Source organism: Adiantum capillus-veneris, chromosome 9, assembly GCF_014529385.1.
Source record: "Adiantum capillus-veneris isolate H3 chromosome 9, ASM1452938v2, whole genome shotgun sequence".
In the NCBI taxonomy this organism is placed as follows: domain Eukaryota; kingdom Viridiplantae; phylum Streptophyta; class Polypodiopsida; order Polypodiales; family Pteridaceae; genus Adiantum; species Adiantum capillus-veneris.
In genome coordinates, this window is record NC_140939.1 from 37,300,468 (window position 1) to 37,319,449 (window position 18,982).

At 45.3% G+C, this 18,982-nt stretch overlaps 1 protein-coding gene across 1 annotated transcript in view; it reads left to right on the forward strand.

Annotated features, from left to right (window-relative positions):
* Positions 1-873: 873 nt before the first annotated feature.
* LOC147450356 (uncharacterized) overlaps positions 874-18,982 on the forward strand; it is a 34,499-nt gene continuing 16,390 nt past the window's right edge. Inside the window, exons 1-9 of the mRNA XM_086519595.1 lie at positions 874-1,611; positions 2,630-2,713; positions 2,855-2,931; positions 3,021-3,087; positions 3,324-3,392; positions 3,490-3,597; positions 3,688-3,750; positions 4,035-4,109; positions 4,195-4,876. Coding sequence (XP_086375721.1) covers positions 1,498-1,611; positions 2,630-2,713; positions 2,855-2,931; positions 3,021-3,087; positions 3,324-3,392; positions 3,490-3,597; positions 3,688-3,750; positions 4,035-4,109; positions 4,195-4,876 — 1,339 coding nt within the window. The 5' untranslated portion in view covers positions 874-1,497. The remainder of the gene's footprint in view (positions 1,612-2,629; positions 2,714-2,854; positions 2,932-3,020; positions 3,088-3,323; positions 3,393-3,489; positions 3,598-3,687; positions 3,751-4,034; positions 4,110-4,194; positions 4,877-18,982) is intronic.

Genomic DNA, 18,982 nt, shown 5'->3' on the forward strand with positions numbered 1-18,982 from the left:
AGATAAATTGTCTAAACTATAAAAATTATTCAGTTTACTATTCAATCTATAAAGTTAACCAAGTTGGTTGTTCATAATCTATGTCGATTGTATAGATTACTTATTATATTGGGAGTAATTGTGACCCACGTTTACCAGTCATTTCTAGAAGACTGTCTGTAAATGGTTGGGGAGAAATAAATGAAGATCAATATTATCGCTCATCCAGAGATAAATGGACAACTTGCAAGTGTTAATCTAGTGCTAAAGGATATGCTACGTTAGCGAGAAGCAATCCAATTGGAAAGATTGCCTCTCTAGTTTGGAGTTTGCTTATCATGATGCAAAGCATGTTGCGACTAGGTTTACTCCCTTCATGTTTATGTCAGGTTTTCAACCTCAACTCTAGTTGTTGTGGGATTGTTTACTGATGACGAACGACATCAAGTCAAGGACTTAATCCGTGCTGATGAAATATGTCAGCAAGTCACTTTCAAAGAAAATTGAGAAGATGTATTCTTACATGTGCTAGCACCTTCAAAGTTTGAAAACCGATCATTCATTTAGTCACCTTTTAGTTGTGGTAAGTCATTTAAAATACTCAAGTCAGTTATAAGTTGAGTTTACACGCTATTTTGGTTATAAGAGACCGACAACACCCCTTGCTCGTGCTAGGAGCTTTTCTTACGAGACGTGTAAAGCACCCAATGTAAAACTGACCTCTACACTGTTTATAGTTCCATCGTTTGCTGTTCTACGACCCAGATTTGAAGCATCCAACGGTTGAGTTCGGGCTAAGTGGCTCACTCCAAGATCTGGAAAGTGAAAAACCTCATTACGCTTACCAATTAATATATTCGCTTACATAGAAAAATGCGTGCATGGTCCTAACCTATGTTTTTTTCCCGCTAATGCCAGCCACCAACCACGGTGGCCCCGTTTTGCCGATCTTCGCCGACGGTTGGCTTTACTTTTGGGTGCCTTTTGAGTACAGGGACGTTTCCTCGCCGAAAACGCGAAGCCGATATCTGAGTCTCTAATGCGGAGTTTTTGTCACTAAACATAGGCTACAACAAGTCTGGAGTCCAGACTTTGGTTACACAGCCTACATTGGCAGAGAAATTGATATAGCCAGTGCTGCAGTCCGTCTTTTTTTTTTGGCAGTTGCGGCATTGTCACCAGCATGATTTCCTTGAATGTTGATATATACTTGGGGAAGCCAGAAGAGAGACTGGGTTGCCACAGTTGCCATAGACCGCCTTGTGGGTGGCACTATTAAACAGCACCAGCACGATGTTCATGATATAAGAGCAGCCATGAATGAAAGAGATCAGGGACATCATTTTGGGCACTGCCATCAAACGAATCACATCGACAACAACCTCAAGTGTGGCTTCCACCCGTAGCTCTATCAGCAAAAAAAACCATTTTTCGAGCAATGTGGCAAAGTTTTTCTTTATAACTTTGATGTCAGTATCAGTGATGCTAGTGATCCCTTCTTGAGGAGGGTGAATACATATGGATGCTTCTTTGGAACTCCCTTCATTAAGTTACCCGCAGCTTTTTTCCTTTCAAGTGTCATATACTAGCAGATCTGATTATCGAAATTCAATCATTCCTGAAGGATCCAAGGTACTCATTATGCTGGTTTGAGTTAGTTGCATCATGCATAGTTTTTTCCTTATGGGAAACGGACATGGGTATTGAAGTATGTTTTGACCATTGAACTTGAAATATCCCGACCCATCTTTTATTTGGAAAAACACAAACGAATATCCACTCAAAGCACTCAAAGCACCATAGAAATATAAAACTTTTCACAATATACTTTAGTCTTGAAACTACCATGTATTTCAACCACCATTAATGCTTGCATCATTAATACCATGAATCTCAATCATCATTAATGCCCGCATCATTAATACCATGAATGCCAATCAGCATTAATGCCCACAAGCTTGAATTTTTCTTACCAATCTAATTTTTGGTACGGGTATGGTTCAGCTAACATACGAGTATGGTTGTAATTAAATTTGTGTCTGCCGTGTAACTTACTGGCATGCTAAATTAAATTGTGTTTACCTCAGTCATTTGGATATGCCTACATGGCCTTTGAAAGATTTTGCCCTTCTTTTGGTTGTTTGGCTAGCTTTATGTTCCAGCATGCACTACATGTTTGTGGTTATGGAAATAAAAAAAAAAGAACAATAAAGCTCATTCTTTCCTAGGCTCCATTACAGAGATTCTGCATGGGAATGACTTCTGAGTGAATTTTTGAGCTTGAGATTCCACAATATGAAAGCTTTGTGGCTAAGAGAAATCTCTGTTGGTGCTGCTTTTTATCTGCAAATCTTGATTGCAATTAATGCATAATCTTTTTGAATATTTATAAAGAGAAATAATCACTATCGGAGCCTGAGATGTTTATAATCTTTTGTGGGTCTTACATATACTTGCAAATGCCTGTGACGTTTGGGACAGGGCAGTATCTTAAAAACGCCATACAGTTTTCTTGGTAAACAACAATCACCATTGTAACAATTTTGCAAATTTTGCATGGATGAATTTGCTATACAGATCCATGTTAGAACTTTCCAATTAGCTGGAATTCTGGGGGCTTAATTAATCAATTTTTTGGATCTGTATGTAGAGAGGGGAATGGCGATATGGTATTTTGGAAGTCGATTTACCAATGGAAACATTTTATCTTCAAGATCGGGACCGGATTTTTCTGGTATGGGCTTTTCTTGTGGCGTCTCACAAAGTTGCTTCAATAGGATTAGAATCTATAGACTTTTATCATGCAAGTAGTTCTCTTTTAATGGGATGTTGCGGAGTTTTCCTAATTCTTCCATTGGATGCATCTTTTTTGTAGTCTCAAACCTTCTCATCATTCAATAAGCATGCCGAAGTCAACAGCTCAGATGATTGCAACTTATCGCTAGTTTTCAAGTATTTCAGCTACTACTTGTGCAAACTTGAAGTTAGTTCATTAAGTGTCTTTTTAGCATTAACAAGCTGTAGCCTGTGCATGTTTCTAGTTCGGATCAATGGGAGGTTGCAGCTCAGAATATTGCAGAAAAATTTTGCCTACAGCATATTTTGGAGGTACTTTGAAGCTTCTAAACCTTTACTCAGCATCAAGATGTATGTTTAGATTCCTTTTTCAGATGGTTTTATTGTTTGAGGTTGATTTTACATTGAAGAACTGCTACTAAACCTCCTTAAATGTCAACATTACTCCTCCTTATGAATGATAATACATTTTCATCTTGAAGCTTCTGCTGGTCATATAATCTACAGTAGTCACTAATGTCTGATGCTTATTCAAAATCTGTTTGCAGTGCATTGCGAACAATGTTGCAATTGAGGACGTGGTACGAATCGGAAGGGAGAAGGGGATTGTTGGACTGGTATGAGCTTATTCAAAATAAAAGGTTCAAGTGGCAATGCTATAGTTGATCAAAAATATATACAGGATTGCTCAAAACTCTTTTTTATCTTCCAAAGGACAAGAGCATTATCAAGCATGGAAGGGTTCAGAGGAAAGCTATCAATCAGAAGAGGCTGGATGATCGCTATCTTGTTTTGTGTCCTGGCAAACTCTTCGTCTTTAAGGTTCTTTTGACCCGACTTTGTAATTAATAGTTATCAGGTTGCCTACATGCAACAATATACAGCAAAGCTCATCAAATTCTTTTGCTGTAGAACTTCGATATAAAGGGAAAGCATGTTCGCTATGTGACTTCTCTACTTGGAGCAACTGTGCGGGTATGTTTTTATAAAATGTTATTTTGAGCTTGATTGCAGCTGAATACTGTTATTGTTTGAAAGCCTGCTTTCTTTTCCATTTGGCTTTAAACAATTAGCTTCTAACAACCAGACCAGAATTGTGGGCATTAAGGTTTGATTATGAGAGGAAACTTTTACTTACCCTTTAGCGTTGCACCGGTAATTGTGTAGGGGGATGAGGTGTTTTGCACGTCTGTCAGAAATTTTGGCGGGCATGCTACTAAAAAAATGGCATTTTATAATGAAAGAACATATTGCTGCAGATGTTGTCTGAGGAGTGCGAGTTTCAAATATTGGCTCCCGGTTCTAAAACAATTTCTTTGATCCTGGAGTCTCAAGTGAGCTGCATTAATGAATGTTTAAGGTACATTTTTTGATCAATGCTTTTATTTCACTAAGCAAAACCATTTGTTTGCACTACAGGAAGATCTTACTTCTTGGGTCGAGGCCCTCGCTATCTCAATTGGTCATACGAAGCAAGTAGCTGATGAGTCAGAGTCAAGTACGAAAGAGGAAGAGAAGAAGTTGGTAATGCAAGCTACCAAAGAACAGCTGGTGCACCAGACAAACACTGCCACTGATCAATGTGTCACACGTCACAGTGATGAATGTGGGACCTCCAAGCTGCCTCAGCAGCCACATCTGACTCGAGAAATTTGTCCATCTGCTATGGAGCCAAGGCCTGAGTTAGTATCCCTCAATAGTTTGGCCAGAAGCAAAGTAGGTTGGGATGCTGGAGAATCTCTTCAGGAAGTACAATGTGCTACTCCCCTGTTGAAGCAGGCTCTTAGAAAAGAGGATAAAGAGAACAGGGATGCAAGGAGACCTTGCTCAGGTAAAAGCTCCACTAATAGGCAGTCTCGTGCCATGGTGTATCTTGAGAATGCACTAGATGAGATGGAAGTAAGCGTTGGCAGTATAAGAATGACAGCCTGCCACTTTGATATGGTTGATCCTAGAACAAACAAGAAAGAGGAACTCTCCCATTTAAGATCCTCCTGGGATTTTGATTGGAAAAATAAGGAGCAGCAGAGCTGGAAAGGAAAGGGAGCATATTTGGAGAAAAAGTGGCGAGAGAGGGAGCCGTTTGTGAGTTTGGGCCAAGGTGAATTTAATGTCAGCAAGTTTTTAATCAAATGATGCCTTTTATCATTCTTCTGGTTTTCGATTTCCTATGACTCCTTATTGTTTGAGGTTTCTTGTCAATAATGAAGCAAACAATAAAACACCCCCCCCCCCCTCTCTCTCTCTCTCTCTCTCTCTCTCTCTCTCAGAAGAACAACGAAGGAAAACTAGAGCTTTGCATATAAGAGTAACCGGTCTAAAAGACCGAGATGATGTGGAAGGGGAAGTTGAAGAACTTCTCCGCATGATGGGTAGTGAGGCTACTCATACAAAGGCATGGAGGGTGGGGAAGAAGACACAAGGCAATGTGGAGACTTCAAAAGGGAGAGCTCTAATCATCCGTTTCCCATCCATGGAGGCAAAGAAGGACTTCTTGAAGAAGCGTCCTACACTAAAGAAAACGGGCATATTCCTTGGAGATGACCTCACTCTCACACAGCTTGCGCATATGAGACAGGTAATGCTAGAGATTCAAGCGGCAAGGGAGAAGGGAAAGACGGCCTTCTACAGAGATGGCCGGGTTGTGATTGTAGAGCGGCGCTCCACATGACGGTGTGAGACCTGTGGGACCACCCTCAAAGTTGCCACGTGGAATTGTAATGGATCTATGCGACTTGATGTGGGATAGTTTCAGGGGAAGAGACATCGTCTTCTACTCTAAGACACATCAGGCCCATGGGCAGTCTATGACTCACATCAGTGGATATAGATGGGAGACTGCCTATAGACAGGAGACACGATCAGAGCGCAGAGGGCGGGGATCAGGAGGAGTGGCAGTGTTATTCAGGGAGGAGTTGCAGCCATTGATACATATAGCCCGCAGAGATGAGCAAGCTAGGTACATGTGGGTGAGACTGAGAGCAGAAATAGACAGATATCTTTACATTGCTATTTGCTACCTCCCCCCGAGCACGTCAGTGTATGCACCACCCAGAGGACAGTCCCCTTTCTCTATTTTGGATGATGACATATGGGAGTTCTCTAGAGATGGTGACATCATCATTCTAGGGGATTTCAATGCTAGGACTGCCCATCATCAGACAATATTTTATGATACTTCAGAGGAGATGCTGAGAGAGCTGGATGCTGCAGAGACATGCCTATCGAGACTATCACAAGATGGAGAACACATTGAGTATGGACGACACTTGATAGACATGGGGACTGCACATGGATTGGCCATCTTGAATGGCCTACATAGATTTCTCGCCTCAGGGGCACAGACATGGAGCCAGCACAGTGGACTATGTCATGGCACAGCCGAGCCTCATCTCTAGTATCCAGGATCTCACGATTGGACCCAGACTTGTTGGTGTGGCAGTGGATCATACTCTTGTGTCAATGACCATCTCCTTTCAGTTTAGTGTAGCACACAGGCTACGGACAGCAGCCCCTACTCGCTACACCTTCACGCGGGAGAGACTCTGTATACATAGATGGGATCTACAGACGCCTATGCACAGAGGAGCCAGGGCGACCTCTGGAGGAGCTTACTACTATATTGACACAGACACTACATGATGCAGCAGCAGAGGCATACCCACATACCCAGCCTGAGCAGAGACGCCGTTCGGGGAGCATGCCCCAGAACAGTTGGTATGATGAGGAATGCCCGGACACTAGAGCTAGACTTCAGAGGGAGGTGCTTTTGGGGGACATCACTCACAGACAGTCATAGATTGACTTCCGACGCCTAGTGCGGCGGAAGAAGAGGGCATTTTTGGCTCGGCTAGAGCAGGATCTATATCAGCTGTTCTTGAGTCAGGACTCACGTGAGGCATGGCGGCTCTTTCAGGAGCACTCTTGTCACAAAGTGATGACGTGGCTATGGACAGCATAAACCCTAATTTCTGCCAGAAACCCTAAAATTCCTGCAAACCCTAATTTCTGCCAGAAACCCTAATTTCTAGAAATCGCGGAGGCTGATTTTTTTTTTTATAAAAAAAATAAATTTATAAATGATGAGCGACGCTAATTTCGCTTTTGAAGAGAATGCTTTTTTTTAACCAAAAAAAAGGAGAACTTGAGAGAGAAGAGCTTTTAAGCTCTTATGCTTTTCATTTTAAAAGCTTTTGGGGCTCTGCTTTTGGGCATCCCTTGTAACCTTTAAATTAGTGGTGAGGGCCTCACTTCTCAAAGCATTTGGACACAGAGTCTGAGAGTGAAACCCTAAGCACTCTCTTGTACTTTGATCTGATTAATATAAAAAGAAATACCGAAAGGGGCGTCAGTCTTTGGGGCCAATATCTCTAGGCACGGAACTCTGCCGGGCCAGTGCAAATCTATTGTGATCTGTGAATTGTTTTGAAGTGGTTATTTGGTGTTGTCGTGTTTGATTCTTGACTTGGAGTGTCCAAGTCTGTTATAGTGGTATCAGAGCACGGCCGATTTCTCTTCTACGAGAAATCCGATCCCCGAATTTTTTTTTCCGCGGCACCTATGGCTTCAGGCAATGATCAGTCGACTCCCTCTGCATCTGGAGATGTGGGCTGGGATCACAACGAAGATTCCGGCAGAGAGTATGGCCCGCCTTGGCCTACTCAGGCGGAGCGGCGAGAGATGGAGCGTCGCCAGTTGATCGGCGATGCAACAAAGATGATGCTCAATTTTTGCCAAGGACCCAAAGATGGCAAAATATATGAACCAGACCTCTTTGGAAGAGGTACAAATGGAGTGGCAAAGAACCACAACACCACTCCCGAAACCCGCTCTCAAGAAACCTTCTGCCTCCAAGAAATATACGGAGAAGGAACTGGAGAACGTGGTTGATGCACGGATTGCTTAGCTTTTTGACGCGCAAAAGAAAGCCAAAAAGCACGGCAAAAAGCAGAAGAAAAGCACTGACTTTCCAGGTTATTTGGGTCGTCAGTCGACTTTTGACAAGGCAAAGAAACAGAAGAAGCGTGTTCGATTTGAAGGAGTACCCAGTTCTTCTTCTTCTTCTTCTTCTGACAGTTCTTCTAGCTCTTCAGATTCGAGCGAAGAAGACAGAAAAGGTAAAAAGCGAAGCAAGAAACAAAGCTTCGGAAAGGGCAAGAAGAAGGCTACATCTTGCCCAGAGACTGACAGTTCTACTGAGGACTCGTCTACAGACAGCTCAGATTCCGATGACGGAAAGTTTTATGCGAACAAGAAGAATTTTTACAAAGCCAACTAGTATGACTTTCTCGAAGATGAAAGCAAGAAAGTCCGAGAGTTTAAGGAAGGTGGCCACTCGATCAAGTTTGATACTTTTCAGGATACTCAGATGCTTCGAAGGCTTTGTCTTTTATACAACAGTTTGACATCGCTTTCGCGGGAGGACGCTATTCAGAGCACTCCAAGATTCGGAGAGCTACCTCTTACCTTAAGGGGAATGCTCGTACTTGGTGGTCCACGCTTCTTTTAAACAAGAGTGCGCCAGTTAAATGGCTGAAATTTGAAAAGCTTTTTATTTCTTCTTGGTTGACGCAAGAATATGAACGAGATATACGAGCTGCTTGGAACCATCTTCGGATGACCAAGAAAGACACAATCAATGCTTATTGTGAAAGATTCTGGAGCTTTTTTTTCTACCCGCCTCTTCATTCAAGAAGATCTCGTTCAGAGAACAGATTGAGCGGTTTACCTTGGGTCTACCTACAGAGATCCGAGATCACTGCTTGGAACAGAAGTCAGCTTCTATTCAGGAGTTGACGAGTCATGTGAAGCGGGGCTTTGCCATTCACTCTGGCCGTCTGACCTACCCCATAGATGAGGCCATGACACAACCAGCCGAACAAACTTATGGGAATGAAAGTAGAAAGAAAAAGAGCAACCTAGAGAAAAATGATGCACGACCCAAGCTTACTCCTGAGGAGAGAGCTCGCTTCATTAGAGAGGGGAAGTGCTTTGGATGCGGGGAACATGGACATATCCCCGCGAAGTGTCCTAAAAAGGCACAGAAAGAACAAAATGATAAAGACGACGACAGGTCTGAGAGTTCGAGAGCAGCTGAGGAATGTGGCAGAAAAGGCAGATAGAAAAGCAGAACTGGTACCACATGGCGTGGGACCTGCACCGAATCTAATGAATGAAAGTACAAACTTTGCCGCTTTTGGGGCAAAGTGAAGGATCAGGAAGCCCTTTTGAAGGAGCCGAGGCAAACTTCTTTTCACTTGGAATTGGCGGCTCGATTTGGAACTACGCCCGACAGACTGACACCACTGGCGGAGGTAGTTCGACTGGCACCCGGATGGGATGTTGCCATTACACCGAGCATTGGCAAACTTCGTTTGCAATGACAGGGGTGTTCAGGGCACGCTAGTGACGTTCTACTCTGGATCCCTTGGTACCACAAGAACTACGCCGTGGTTGACTACCGAGCCGAGAAAGCGACTTTGATAAATGAAGGGCTTAGAGATTGTACTTGATGAACTTCAGTTTTCTTACTCATTCTTTTGGGAGAACTGAACGATGGATAAAGGTTGAATATGTTTTGACCTGAAGAAAAGAACGCCAAGATTTTTTTCTCCACACTCATGCCGATTGCTTTTCAGAGGGCCTGAAGATCAAACCATTGATCTGATACCTGGAAGCACGTCACCGAATCGGCCACCTTACCGTGTGAGCCGAGTACAGAATGAAAAGATTATGAACCAAGTGAAAGACCTCTTGGAAAAGGGTCTTGTCCAGCCTAGTACTTCACCGTATTGCTCTCCAGTGTTGTTGGTTTTTGAAGAAAGATGGATCTTGGAGAATGTGCATCGAGTATAGCTCTCTCAACGAAATCACCATCAAGAACAGATTTCCGATTCTTAGGATCGATGATATACTCGACAAGTTACAGGGATCCTCGTGCTTTAGCAGGATTGACTTGAAGAGTGGATATCATCAAATCAGGATAGCGCCAGGAGATGTCTACAAGACAGCTTTTCGGACGACTTTTGGGTTATTTGAGTTTTTGGTGATGCCTTTTGGCTTAACCAATGCTCCTGCGACATTTAATCGGATGATGGACAGGATTTTTCGAGAGTACAGGCTATTTGTTGGCACTTTCTTTGACGACATCATTGTTTTCTCCAAGAATGAGGTAGAACACAGAGATCATCTGCTTCAAGTCTTTCAGGCATTACGAGATCACACGTTAGTGATTAATGCAAAGAAAAGTGAATTTTTCCTACCAGAGATACACTTTTTGGGACACATTGTGTCAGCAGCAGCAGGAGTGCAAATGGACCCGGCCAAGATAGAGACTATCCGTGATTGGCCCAATTTGAGGAATGTCCATGAAGTTAGAAGCTTCTTGGGACTGTGTTCGTACTACAGGCAGTTCATACGAAAGTTTGCAGAGGTTGCTTCCCCTTTGCATACCTTGACATAGAAAGGAGTATCTTTTTCGTGGGGACCCTCAGAGGTGATTGCCTTTCAGACATTGAAAAAGAAATTGACTACGGGACCTATTTTGACTTTGCCAGACTTGCAGAAGTCATTTGAAGTATATTGTGATGCTTGTGGTCGTAGTCTGGGTACGGTCTTGATGCAAGAAGGCCATGTCATAGCTTACAAGAGCCATTTGTTCTCTAGGCCGGAGATGACAACACAGATCTATGAGAAAGAGCTTTTGGCGGTTATCCATGCTCTTACTCAATGGCGGCATTACCTACTCGGAGCGGATTTTACTGTCTTTACAGACCATCAGAGTTTGCGCTACTTCTTGTCACAGAAGCAGCTTTCGGAAAAGCAGATGCGGTGGGTGAACATCTTGTCACAGTTCCACTTCGAGATTGTCCATGTGCAGGGACAGAAGAATGTGGTGGCAGATGCTTTGTCTCGGAAACCGTTGGTTCTGGCTGTTTCCGCGATACATCATAGGAGCTTCGAGGATATGGTCGATCAGTATGCCACAGATACAGATTTTGCAGATATTTTCACACAGATACGGGATGGGGAGACAGTAGCTGATACTTCCTTCGGGAAGGCTACTTGATGAAAAAGACTATGTTGTGCGTTACACAGCTGTTGAGGGAAAAGGTTATGACTGAATGCCACTGTCCACCTTTTACGGGTCACCGCGGCATTGCTACCACCATGAAAGGGGTAGAGAGATATTTCTTTTGGGCGGAGACTCAAGAAGTATGTGGAAGAGTTTGTGCGCAGTTGCTTGGTATGCCAGAAGGTCAAGTTTGACATGCATAAGGCACAGGGATTGTTACAACCTTTACCCATACCCACCCGCCCCTGGGAAAGTATTGCAATGGATTTCATTTTTGATCTCCCAAGAACACAAAATGATCACGATGATTTTCCGATTACATGGCACGTCTGAGACGATTGTCTCCGACAGAGACCCCAGATTTATGAATTTGTTTTGGAAGGCAATTTGGGAGAACATTGGCACGCGGTTGCAGTTCTCGTCATCGTTCCACTTGTAGACTGACGGGCAATTTGAGATTGCCAATTCAGTGATTTTAGATTTATTGAAGTCTTGTATCTCGGATTAGAAGACTCAATGGGAAAAGGACTTACCTTTGGTGGAATTTGCCTACAATAACACGATACACTCTTCGACGGGGAAGACGCCATGTGAGATTGTTGAAAGTGCTGCGAAGGTTCCATCCTTCCTGAGCACGAAAGATTAGATATTTGAAGCGGATGAATATTCGCGAGATTTGGATACGGCTTTTGCCAAGGTTCGCGAGACTTTGCAGGAGTCTCAAGAACGACAGAAAAAGGCAGCGGATCGCCATTGTCGCGACTTGAAACTGAAGGAGGATGATTGGGTGCTCTTACTTTTGAGAAGGCACGCCTACGAAGGAAAAAGGGAAAGGAGAGGCTTTTTCCAAAGCTTAGTATGCGATACTACGGACCTTTCCAGATCACTGACAAGATACATGATGTCTCCTTCCGATTGAAACTGCCAGATGCTTGGAGGATTCACAATGCATTGCATGTGAGTCTCTTGAAACGTGTTAAGGGTGATGTGGCTGATGATGGGGAGCCTGATGAGCAACCCGAAGTGGAAGAAAAGGAGAAGATCCTTGTTCCTGAACAGATTTTGGCACATAACGATACGAAGAAAGGTAAAGTCCGAAGGCGGTTCTTGGTTAAGTTCAAGAACTTTCCTGCATTTTGTGCGAAGTGGATGGAGGAGGAGGACCTAGCAGATACTCCTCAGATTGTGAAACTTTATCTCGATGTTTTGGTTTAGCATAGTCTACTCCAAATAGAACCCAGAAACTCAGCTTGGCCGAAGATCTGGTGCAGTGGGATGCACAAGAGGGGAGTTACTCCGCTCCTTTGTCAACAGATGCCTTGATTTTGATACTAAAGTCACTGATGTCTCTTTGAGCTTGAGGGATACTGAGAGCTGACAGTATTCTGCTGGATGACTTTATGAAATGGAATTCCTGATTATGATACTGATTTGTTCTTGACTTCTTGTGAGTGCAGGAACTGATAGACGAAATGACTGCAGCATTTTGGTCTGATTGATCTCGAATAGACATGGTTGCAATAGGGGTTAGTCAATCGGACATCGATGAGGTCCCGATTGGACCTAGATGTGATTGCTAGCTACATTGCCGATAAATCATGGTCTAAGATCCGAATGAATGTTGAATGTCATGTGATGTCCTGTGATGTGACTGTCGATTTTGTACATGTGCTAGATGTGTGTTCCTAGTACGTAGGTACTAACAGTCAGTGTTTGCTAAGATGGTTTATGGCTTTTGTCGGTTTTGCAGGCGTAATCGTGGTCGATTACAATGCTTTCAAGAGGGGGGTATGTCACAAAGTGATGACGTGGCTACGGACAACATAAACCCTAATTTCTGTCAGAAACCCTAAAATTCCTGCAAACCCTAATTTTTGCCAAAAACCCTAATTTCCGGAAGTCGCGGAGGCTGAAAAAAAATAAAATAAAAAAATAAAAAAATGATGAGCGACGCGAATTTCGCTTTTGAAGAGAATGCTTTTTTTAAACCAAAAAAATGGAGAACTTGAGAGAGAAGAGCTTTTAAGCTCTTATGCTTTTTATTTTAAAAGCTTTTGGGGCTCTGCTTTTGGGCATCCCTTGTAACCTTTAAATTAGTGGTGAGGGCCTCACTTCTCAGAGCATCTGGACGCAGAGTCTGAGAGTGAAACCCTAACCACTCTCTTGTACTTTGATCTGATTAATATAAAAAGAAATACCGAAAGGGGCGCCAGTCTTTGGGGCCAATATCTCTAGGCACGGAACTCCGCCGGGCCAGTGCAAATCTATTGTGATCTGTGAATTGTTTTGAAGTGGTTATTTGGTGCTGTCGCGGTTGATTCTTGACTTGGAGTGTCCAAGTCTGTTACAACTCTCCCCCCCCCCCCCCGCCATCACTTCTACAGAGGACTGGGGCCAGTACGCATCATCTCTGTACACAGTTCCTGAGCAGCCCCCCCTTCCGGACCCCCCCGATCCATGCCCACACACATGTGCTTTTTTCACCGCGGAGATGGTGAGGAAGGCCATTGACAGGATGAGGACTGGGAGAGCTTACGATCATGATGGTTTAGTGGCTGAGCATTTCACACATGCCAGAGATCTACTAGCAGAGCTTCTAGCAGTGATGTTTAACTGTGCCATGTGTGAGGGCTTGCCTGATACTTGGAGCCTATCTACTATTGTACCTATCTTCAAGTCGGGAGACCCTATGGAGCCTGGGAATTATCGCACTATCATGATTGGACACACATTTGGCACGGTTGTACGCATCTATTCTTGAGTAGCAGCTGAGTAGATGGGCAGAGAGGGAGGGGATACGCGCAGCCGAGCATGCAGGGTTCAAGAGGGGTTTTTCTACTCTTGACCGGGGTTTTTCTACTCTTGACCATATCTTGACACTCAGAGCCATCATAGAGGAGGGTAGATCGCGTGGGAAACGGATCTATTGTAGCTTTGTGGATTTCCGCAAAGCTTTTGACACAGTGCCTAGAGCTAGATTGATGCGCAGATTACAGCAGATGGGAGTACCCACAGAGCTCATTTGGGGGGTCATGGCATTATACAGGTCAGTAGTGGGGCAGGTACGCACCTCAGAGGGTTTATCCACCCCGATTCACTCCACTATTGGGGTGAAGCAGGGCTGCCCGCTCTCTCCTACTCTATTTGGTATGTATGTGGATGAGGTTTTTGACTACATTGAGAGAGATGGTGATAGAGGTGCACAGCTTTCTATTTGTTCAAAAACTTAGCCATGCTGGTCTTCAAAGTGTAAAATTTGTCATATGCAGTAAGTCTCAATAATTTACATTTCATCAAGAAATTTGCATTGCTAGATAGTAGAGACTCGTTCTATCCCCGACGTTTCCTAGGGTTTGGAGTTGCCGTTTCCTTGCGTTTCTACCTGTTGACGTTTCCAAGTAGGAAACGTTTCTTGCAACACAGAATACCACCCCACAGTGGATCAGGAGGTCAGCACCAGCATTCACATACGGCCAGGCGACTGTGGAGTATACAGATGCGTACACTTACCTCGGAGTGGTTTTTAGTGGGCCAGCATTTTCATTGAGGAGGGTAGCAGAGACTAGACTGACCAGAGCCCATGCAGCATTGGGTAGATTGGAAAGGATGTGTTCACAGGTTCAGTTTCAGGAGCCTAGGACGAAGCTCTGGCTCTTTGACACTCTGGTGGCTTCTGCATTACTTTATGGAGTTGAGATCCGGGGACCTTCATTAGATCATCACGGGAGGATAGGCCGCAGTGATGGATGGGGGGACATGGAGAAGCCTCTGGTCTCTATGATCTCGCGGCTCATTAGAGCCAAGGCCTTAGTACCACGTGCTATTGTTCGAGCAGAGCTAGCTGCCCCCCCACTAGTGGTTGAGGCGCTCACGAGATCGGTCTCCTTCGTACCATAGTTACCGGGGAACGCCCCCTAGCCCCCGTTCCGGCGTTCCGGCGTTCCAGGGGGGCAGTTCCCTTCCCGAACGTTCCGAAACGTCCCGAAACGTTTGACGTTCCGGGTGGCCAGTGCAAACCGGAACGGCCGTTCCGGAACGTTCCGAACACCCCCAAAACGTTCCGGAATGCCCCTGGAACGGCCAACGGCTACAAACAAATTTGGCAAAAATTGAAAAAATTAAAGTAAATGTTTGGGCTTCTTTTTGAAGTGTGCAAGGCCTCAAGGACTCATAAAATGCACCCCCCTCCCCCTTTCTCTCCACAAGCTAATCCTCAAGGCTCAAGCTCTCTCCCTCTCACACTCTCAAGATCTCTCCCTCTCAAGACTCACTCTCTCAAGGCTCAAGGCTTTAAGCCTTCAAGCTCTCTTCCTCTCCCTCCCACTCTCTCGAATCTCTCCCTCTCCCTCTCACTCTCTCGAGTCTCTCCCTCTCTCTCTCTCTCTCTCTCTCTCTCTCTCACATCATCTAGTCATAGCAAGATTGAATGGTCTTCAAACGAGTTTTTTGTGAGTATTAGAGTCAAAGCACTCTAATACTCCTTGTATTTAAACACAAGAAGCTAAAAAATGCACTATTTGGGTGTTTTTTATACCTCCCGTTCCGTGCCGTTCCCGTTCCGAACTCCTAGCCGTTCCCCCATTCCGCGGGGATCCCGTCGCCGTTCCCGTTCCGCGTTCCGGGTAACTATGCTTCGTACACCGCATGTGGGAACTTCCCAGAGACAAATATGCCCGCCTTGCACTTGAGTCCTCTCGACAGTTAGCCATGCAGGGAGATACAACATGCTGGTATGGGGAGATGACATCATGGTTTTAGGCGCATGGGTTTAGCATAGACAGATTGCCCCCCTTCCAGTACTCACTGGATGCACCCTCTCTGACTCTTACACAGTCCGAGATCACCAGGCTCATCCGCCAGGACTTGACTCAGCTAGACACCAGGAGGACATGGATACAGCCAGCACAGGAGCTGGGCACGAAGATGGCTTTCTACAGAGAGCATCTCCTCAATAGCTTACGGTTGATGGCTTTGTGACGAGGCCGAGATACATGGACACCCACTTGTCTCATGGGATACGATGTGCTATCGGCCAGATACGTACATCTTCACACCAGCTGCGGATCGAGACTGGGAGATACAACGTTGTACCAGCAGAGGCCAGGACATGCCCCCTGTGTGACATCGAGCTTGAGACAGAGTTGCACTACACATGCCACTGTCCCGTCTACTACGACATACGAGGTCGCTTCCATTGCTTGTTCAGAGAGGGCTTTGGACCATTCTCCAGAGTCATGCAGTACGAGGATCAGAGATGCTTGGGTTTGTTTTTGCTCGAGCTACGCAGACACAGAGAGAGCCTGATGAGAGGAGAGGCTAGCCAGTCCGAGAGACAGATCACAGATTTCTTTAGAGCTGCCACTGGACACTCGGAGGAGTTACTACCACAGCAGAGCTCGTCGTCTCACACCAGAGGCACACTGATCGACCGAGCGACTGAGCTCGGAAGATCCAAACGCCCACGACTGCGGAGGACTACACAACATCGACGGAGGCTGCATCAGAGGATTCGGATCACTTTGGCTCGACATGCACGACGCCCGGTCAGACTACTGACCATGGAGGAGATTGATGAGATCCGCCAGCGACCGATGCTGGATCTCTTGTGATCTAGCTATCCCAGCTAGCTGCTGTTCACACCTAGTAGTTTTGGATTCCATAGTATTTTATTGTGACATTTGTCATTTCATTTTTGTCATTGTTGTCATCTTGTTACTCTGACTCTGACTTTGTATCAGATCCACCACATTGTAACTTTCTAGTCTCATAGGTCACTTTGGCCTTTTGAAGACGTTAATATAAAATTTCATTTCATTTTCATTTCTCTCTCTCTCTCTCTCTCTCTCTCTCTCTCTCTCTCAAATAACAGATCTTGAGTTTAAATCTCCTCGTCCGATAGATCTTTAAGGTCTCTTGGGACAGTTTCCTACGACGTTAAAATTCTCTTCTTCTTCTTCTTCTTCTTCTCTCTCTCTCTCTCTCTCTCTCTCTCTCTCTCTCTCTCTCTCTCTCTCGGGATCACATGTCTTCCTTAAATTCCCTGGTCTTTTTGCCCTTGTCCTCGAGAAAATGGTATTGATTGGCTCTGTAAAAGTGTTTCTTCTTTGCATAGAACATGTGATCATCGGAGTCCGAACTCTCAGAGGAGGATGAATCCTTAGTAGAACTGTCAGAAACCGGTTGGGATTTGCTCTTTTTTGCCTTCTTCTTGTTCTTTCCAAAACTTTGATTCTTGCTTCGCTTCTTGCCCTTTCTGTCCTCTTCACTCGAATCGGAAGAGGAAGAGCTATCCGAATGGTCAGAAGAGGAAGAAGTGGATAGTCCTTCGAAGCGTACATGCTTCTTCTGTTTTCGTGCTCTTGCAAAAGAAGATTGATGGCCCAAATATCTGGGGTAGTCAGTCCCCTTGTTGCGCTTCTTCGATTGCTTCTTCTCTCCCTGAAGTTGGTTGACTCGTCTTTCGACGACGTCATCAAGTTCTTTTTCAGTAAACATCCTTGGGGTAGGAGGTTTCTTGAGGGCCGGTTTTATTGGTGAGTCAATGGCTTTCTGCCAATGAGTATGCACTTCGTCAATCGGATGCTGGGTCAAAAATTTGGCATACTATGGGTCCTTTGCAAATTGGAGCATTTGCTTTGCGCACTCGTCAACCTGGTGTTGACGTTGCATCTCCATAAGCTGATACCGCGTAGGCCGAGGTGGCCCGTATTCGTGATCTGCTAATCCACTCGAATTTTCCGTGCTGCCTCCTGTTCCAGAGGTGGCAAGAGTCGTCGTTTGATTCTTGCCTGAATTCATGTGTGTCGTGAGAAAAGGGATCCGATTTCCCGGTAGCAGAGAAATCGATTGAGCTCTGATACCACTGTAACAAACTTTTTTTTTTCCCGAGAAAAAGATCCTTCTATTAGTTAATGAAACTACCCATAGGGCTACAATTACCTCTACTAGAGAGGTCTACAGCAAACATAAGGGGAGACTCTCCCAATGAAAAACCAGCATATGTACAATGAGGCTAAATCAGGAGTTGGGAGGAGGGAAAAGCCACACAGGTGGACGGTAATGCCATCTGAGCACACATTGGACCATGGTGAAGAAAGGCCGAGGGCGCAAGAGTCGAAGGAAGGCCTCTCTACGCTCCCGCATGCAGTCGGAGCTGCCTTGGAGTCTCTCGAACTCTCCTCTGAGAGTATGGATCAACTCTAGCCAAAGATCTCGAACTGTCTCTGCTGGTGGTACAGGGCGAGCCTCAAAGATGCGGAAGCAGCGGGCCCACCAGATGAAATAGAGTGTCAGGCAGCAGATAAGCTCCCAACACTCCTCTCTCTCTGCTCCACTCATGTGGAGTAAGCTCCGTAGTAGGCTGGAGTGTAGGTCAACCACCCTGCATCACCATCATCCTGCTGTGGAGGACAACTCAAACTGAAGTGCCGGGCCTGTAAGAGTGGACCAAGCAGCTGCCCCCCCGGTGTACTGATGTGCTAAGGAAAGAGCTGGGATTAGTCGAAGGACACGAAGCCAAACCTGCTGCGCCATAGGACAGTCCCAAAGACAATGACACTGACTCTCCACAGGATGGTCACAAGCTGCGCATGTTGCCGAAAGACCACTATGTACAAGCGAGCTCCCAATTGCGGCAGCTCGATGTGCAAACAACCACTGGAACAAAGTGACTCGCCGCGGCTGTCTGGAGTCCCATAACCTCTCTCAAAAAGCTGACAAGAACTCAGTTGTGAGACCCTCCTCCTGCCAATGAGGTGCTGCAGCAGGACGAGCCTCTCTCCGCGCTGCCAGTATGTGACGTCCCAGACGAACAATGTACTGAAAGAAAGGAATACTTGGGTGGTCGGCTGAGAGAAGGGGTCCCTCCAAAACCACTCTCCAGGATCCCACTGCACACGTGCCAGGGGACAGTCTCAAGAGCTACTGGGTCAGGATCTATGACAAGTCCTCCCACAGATGCCCACAACTCGGATCCTCTGGAAATAGCACTCTACCACCTGTGGGGCCTCTACTTAAACTCGATGTAAACGACCCTCACCCTATAGCTCGAAGAACAGGGAGAGTACAATTTATGAGCTAGCCCGAACTGCGATGAGAACTTCCAGTCGCGTGAAGGCCCCCATCCATTGGGCG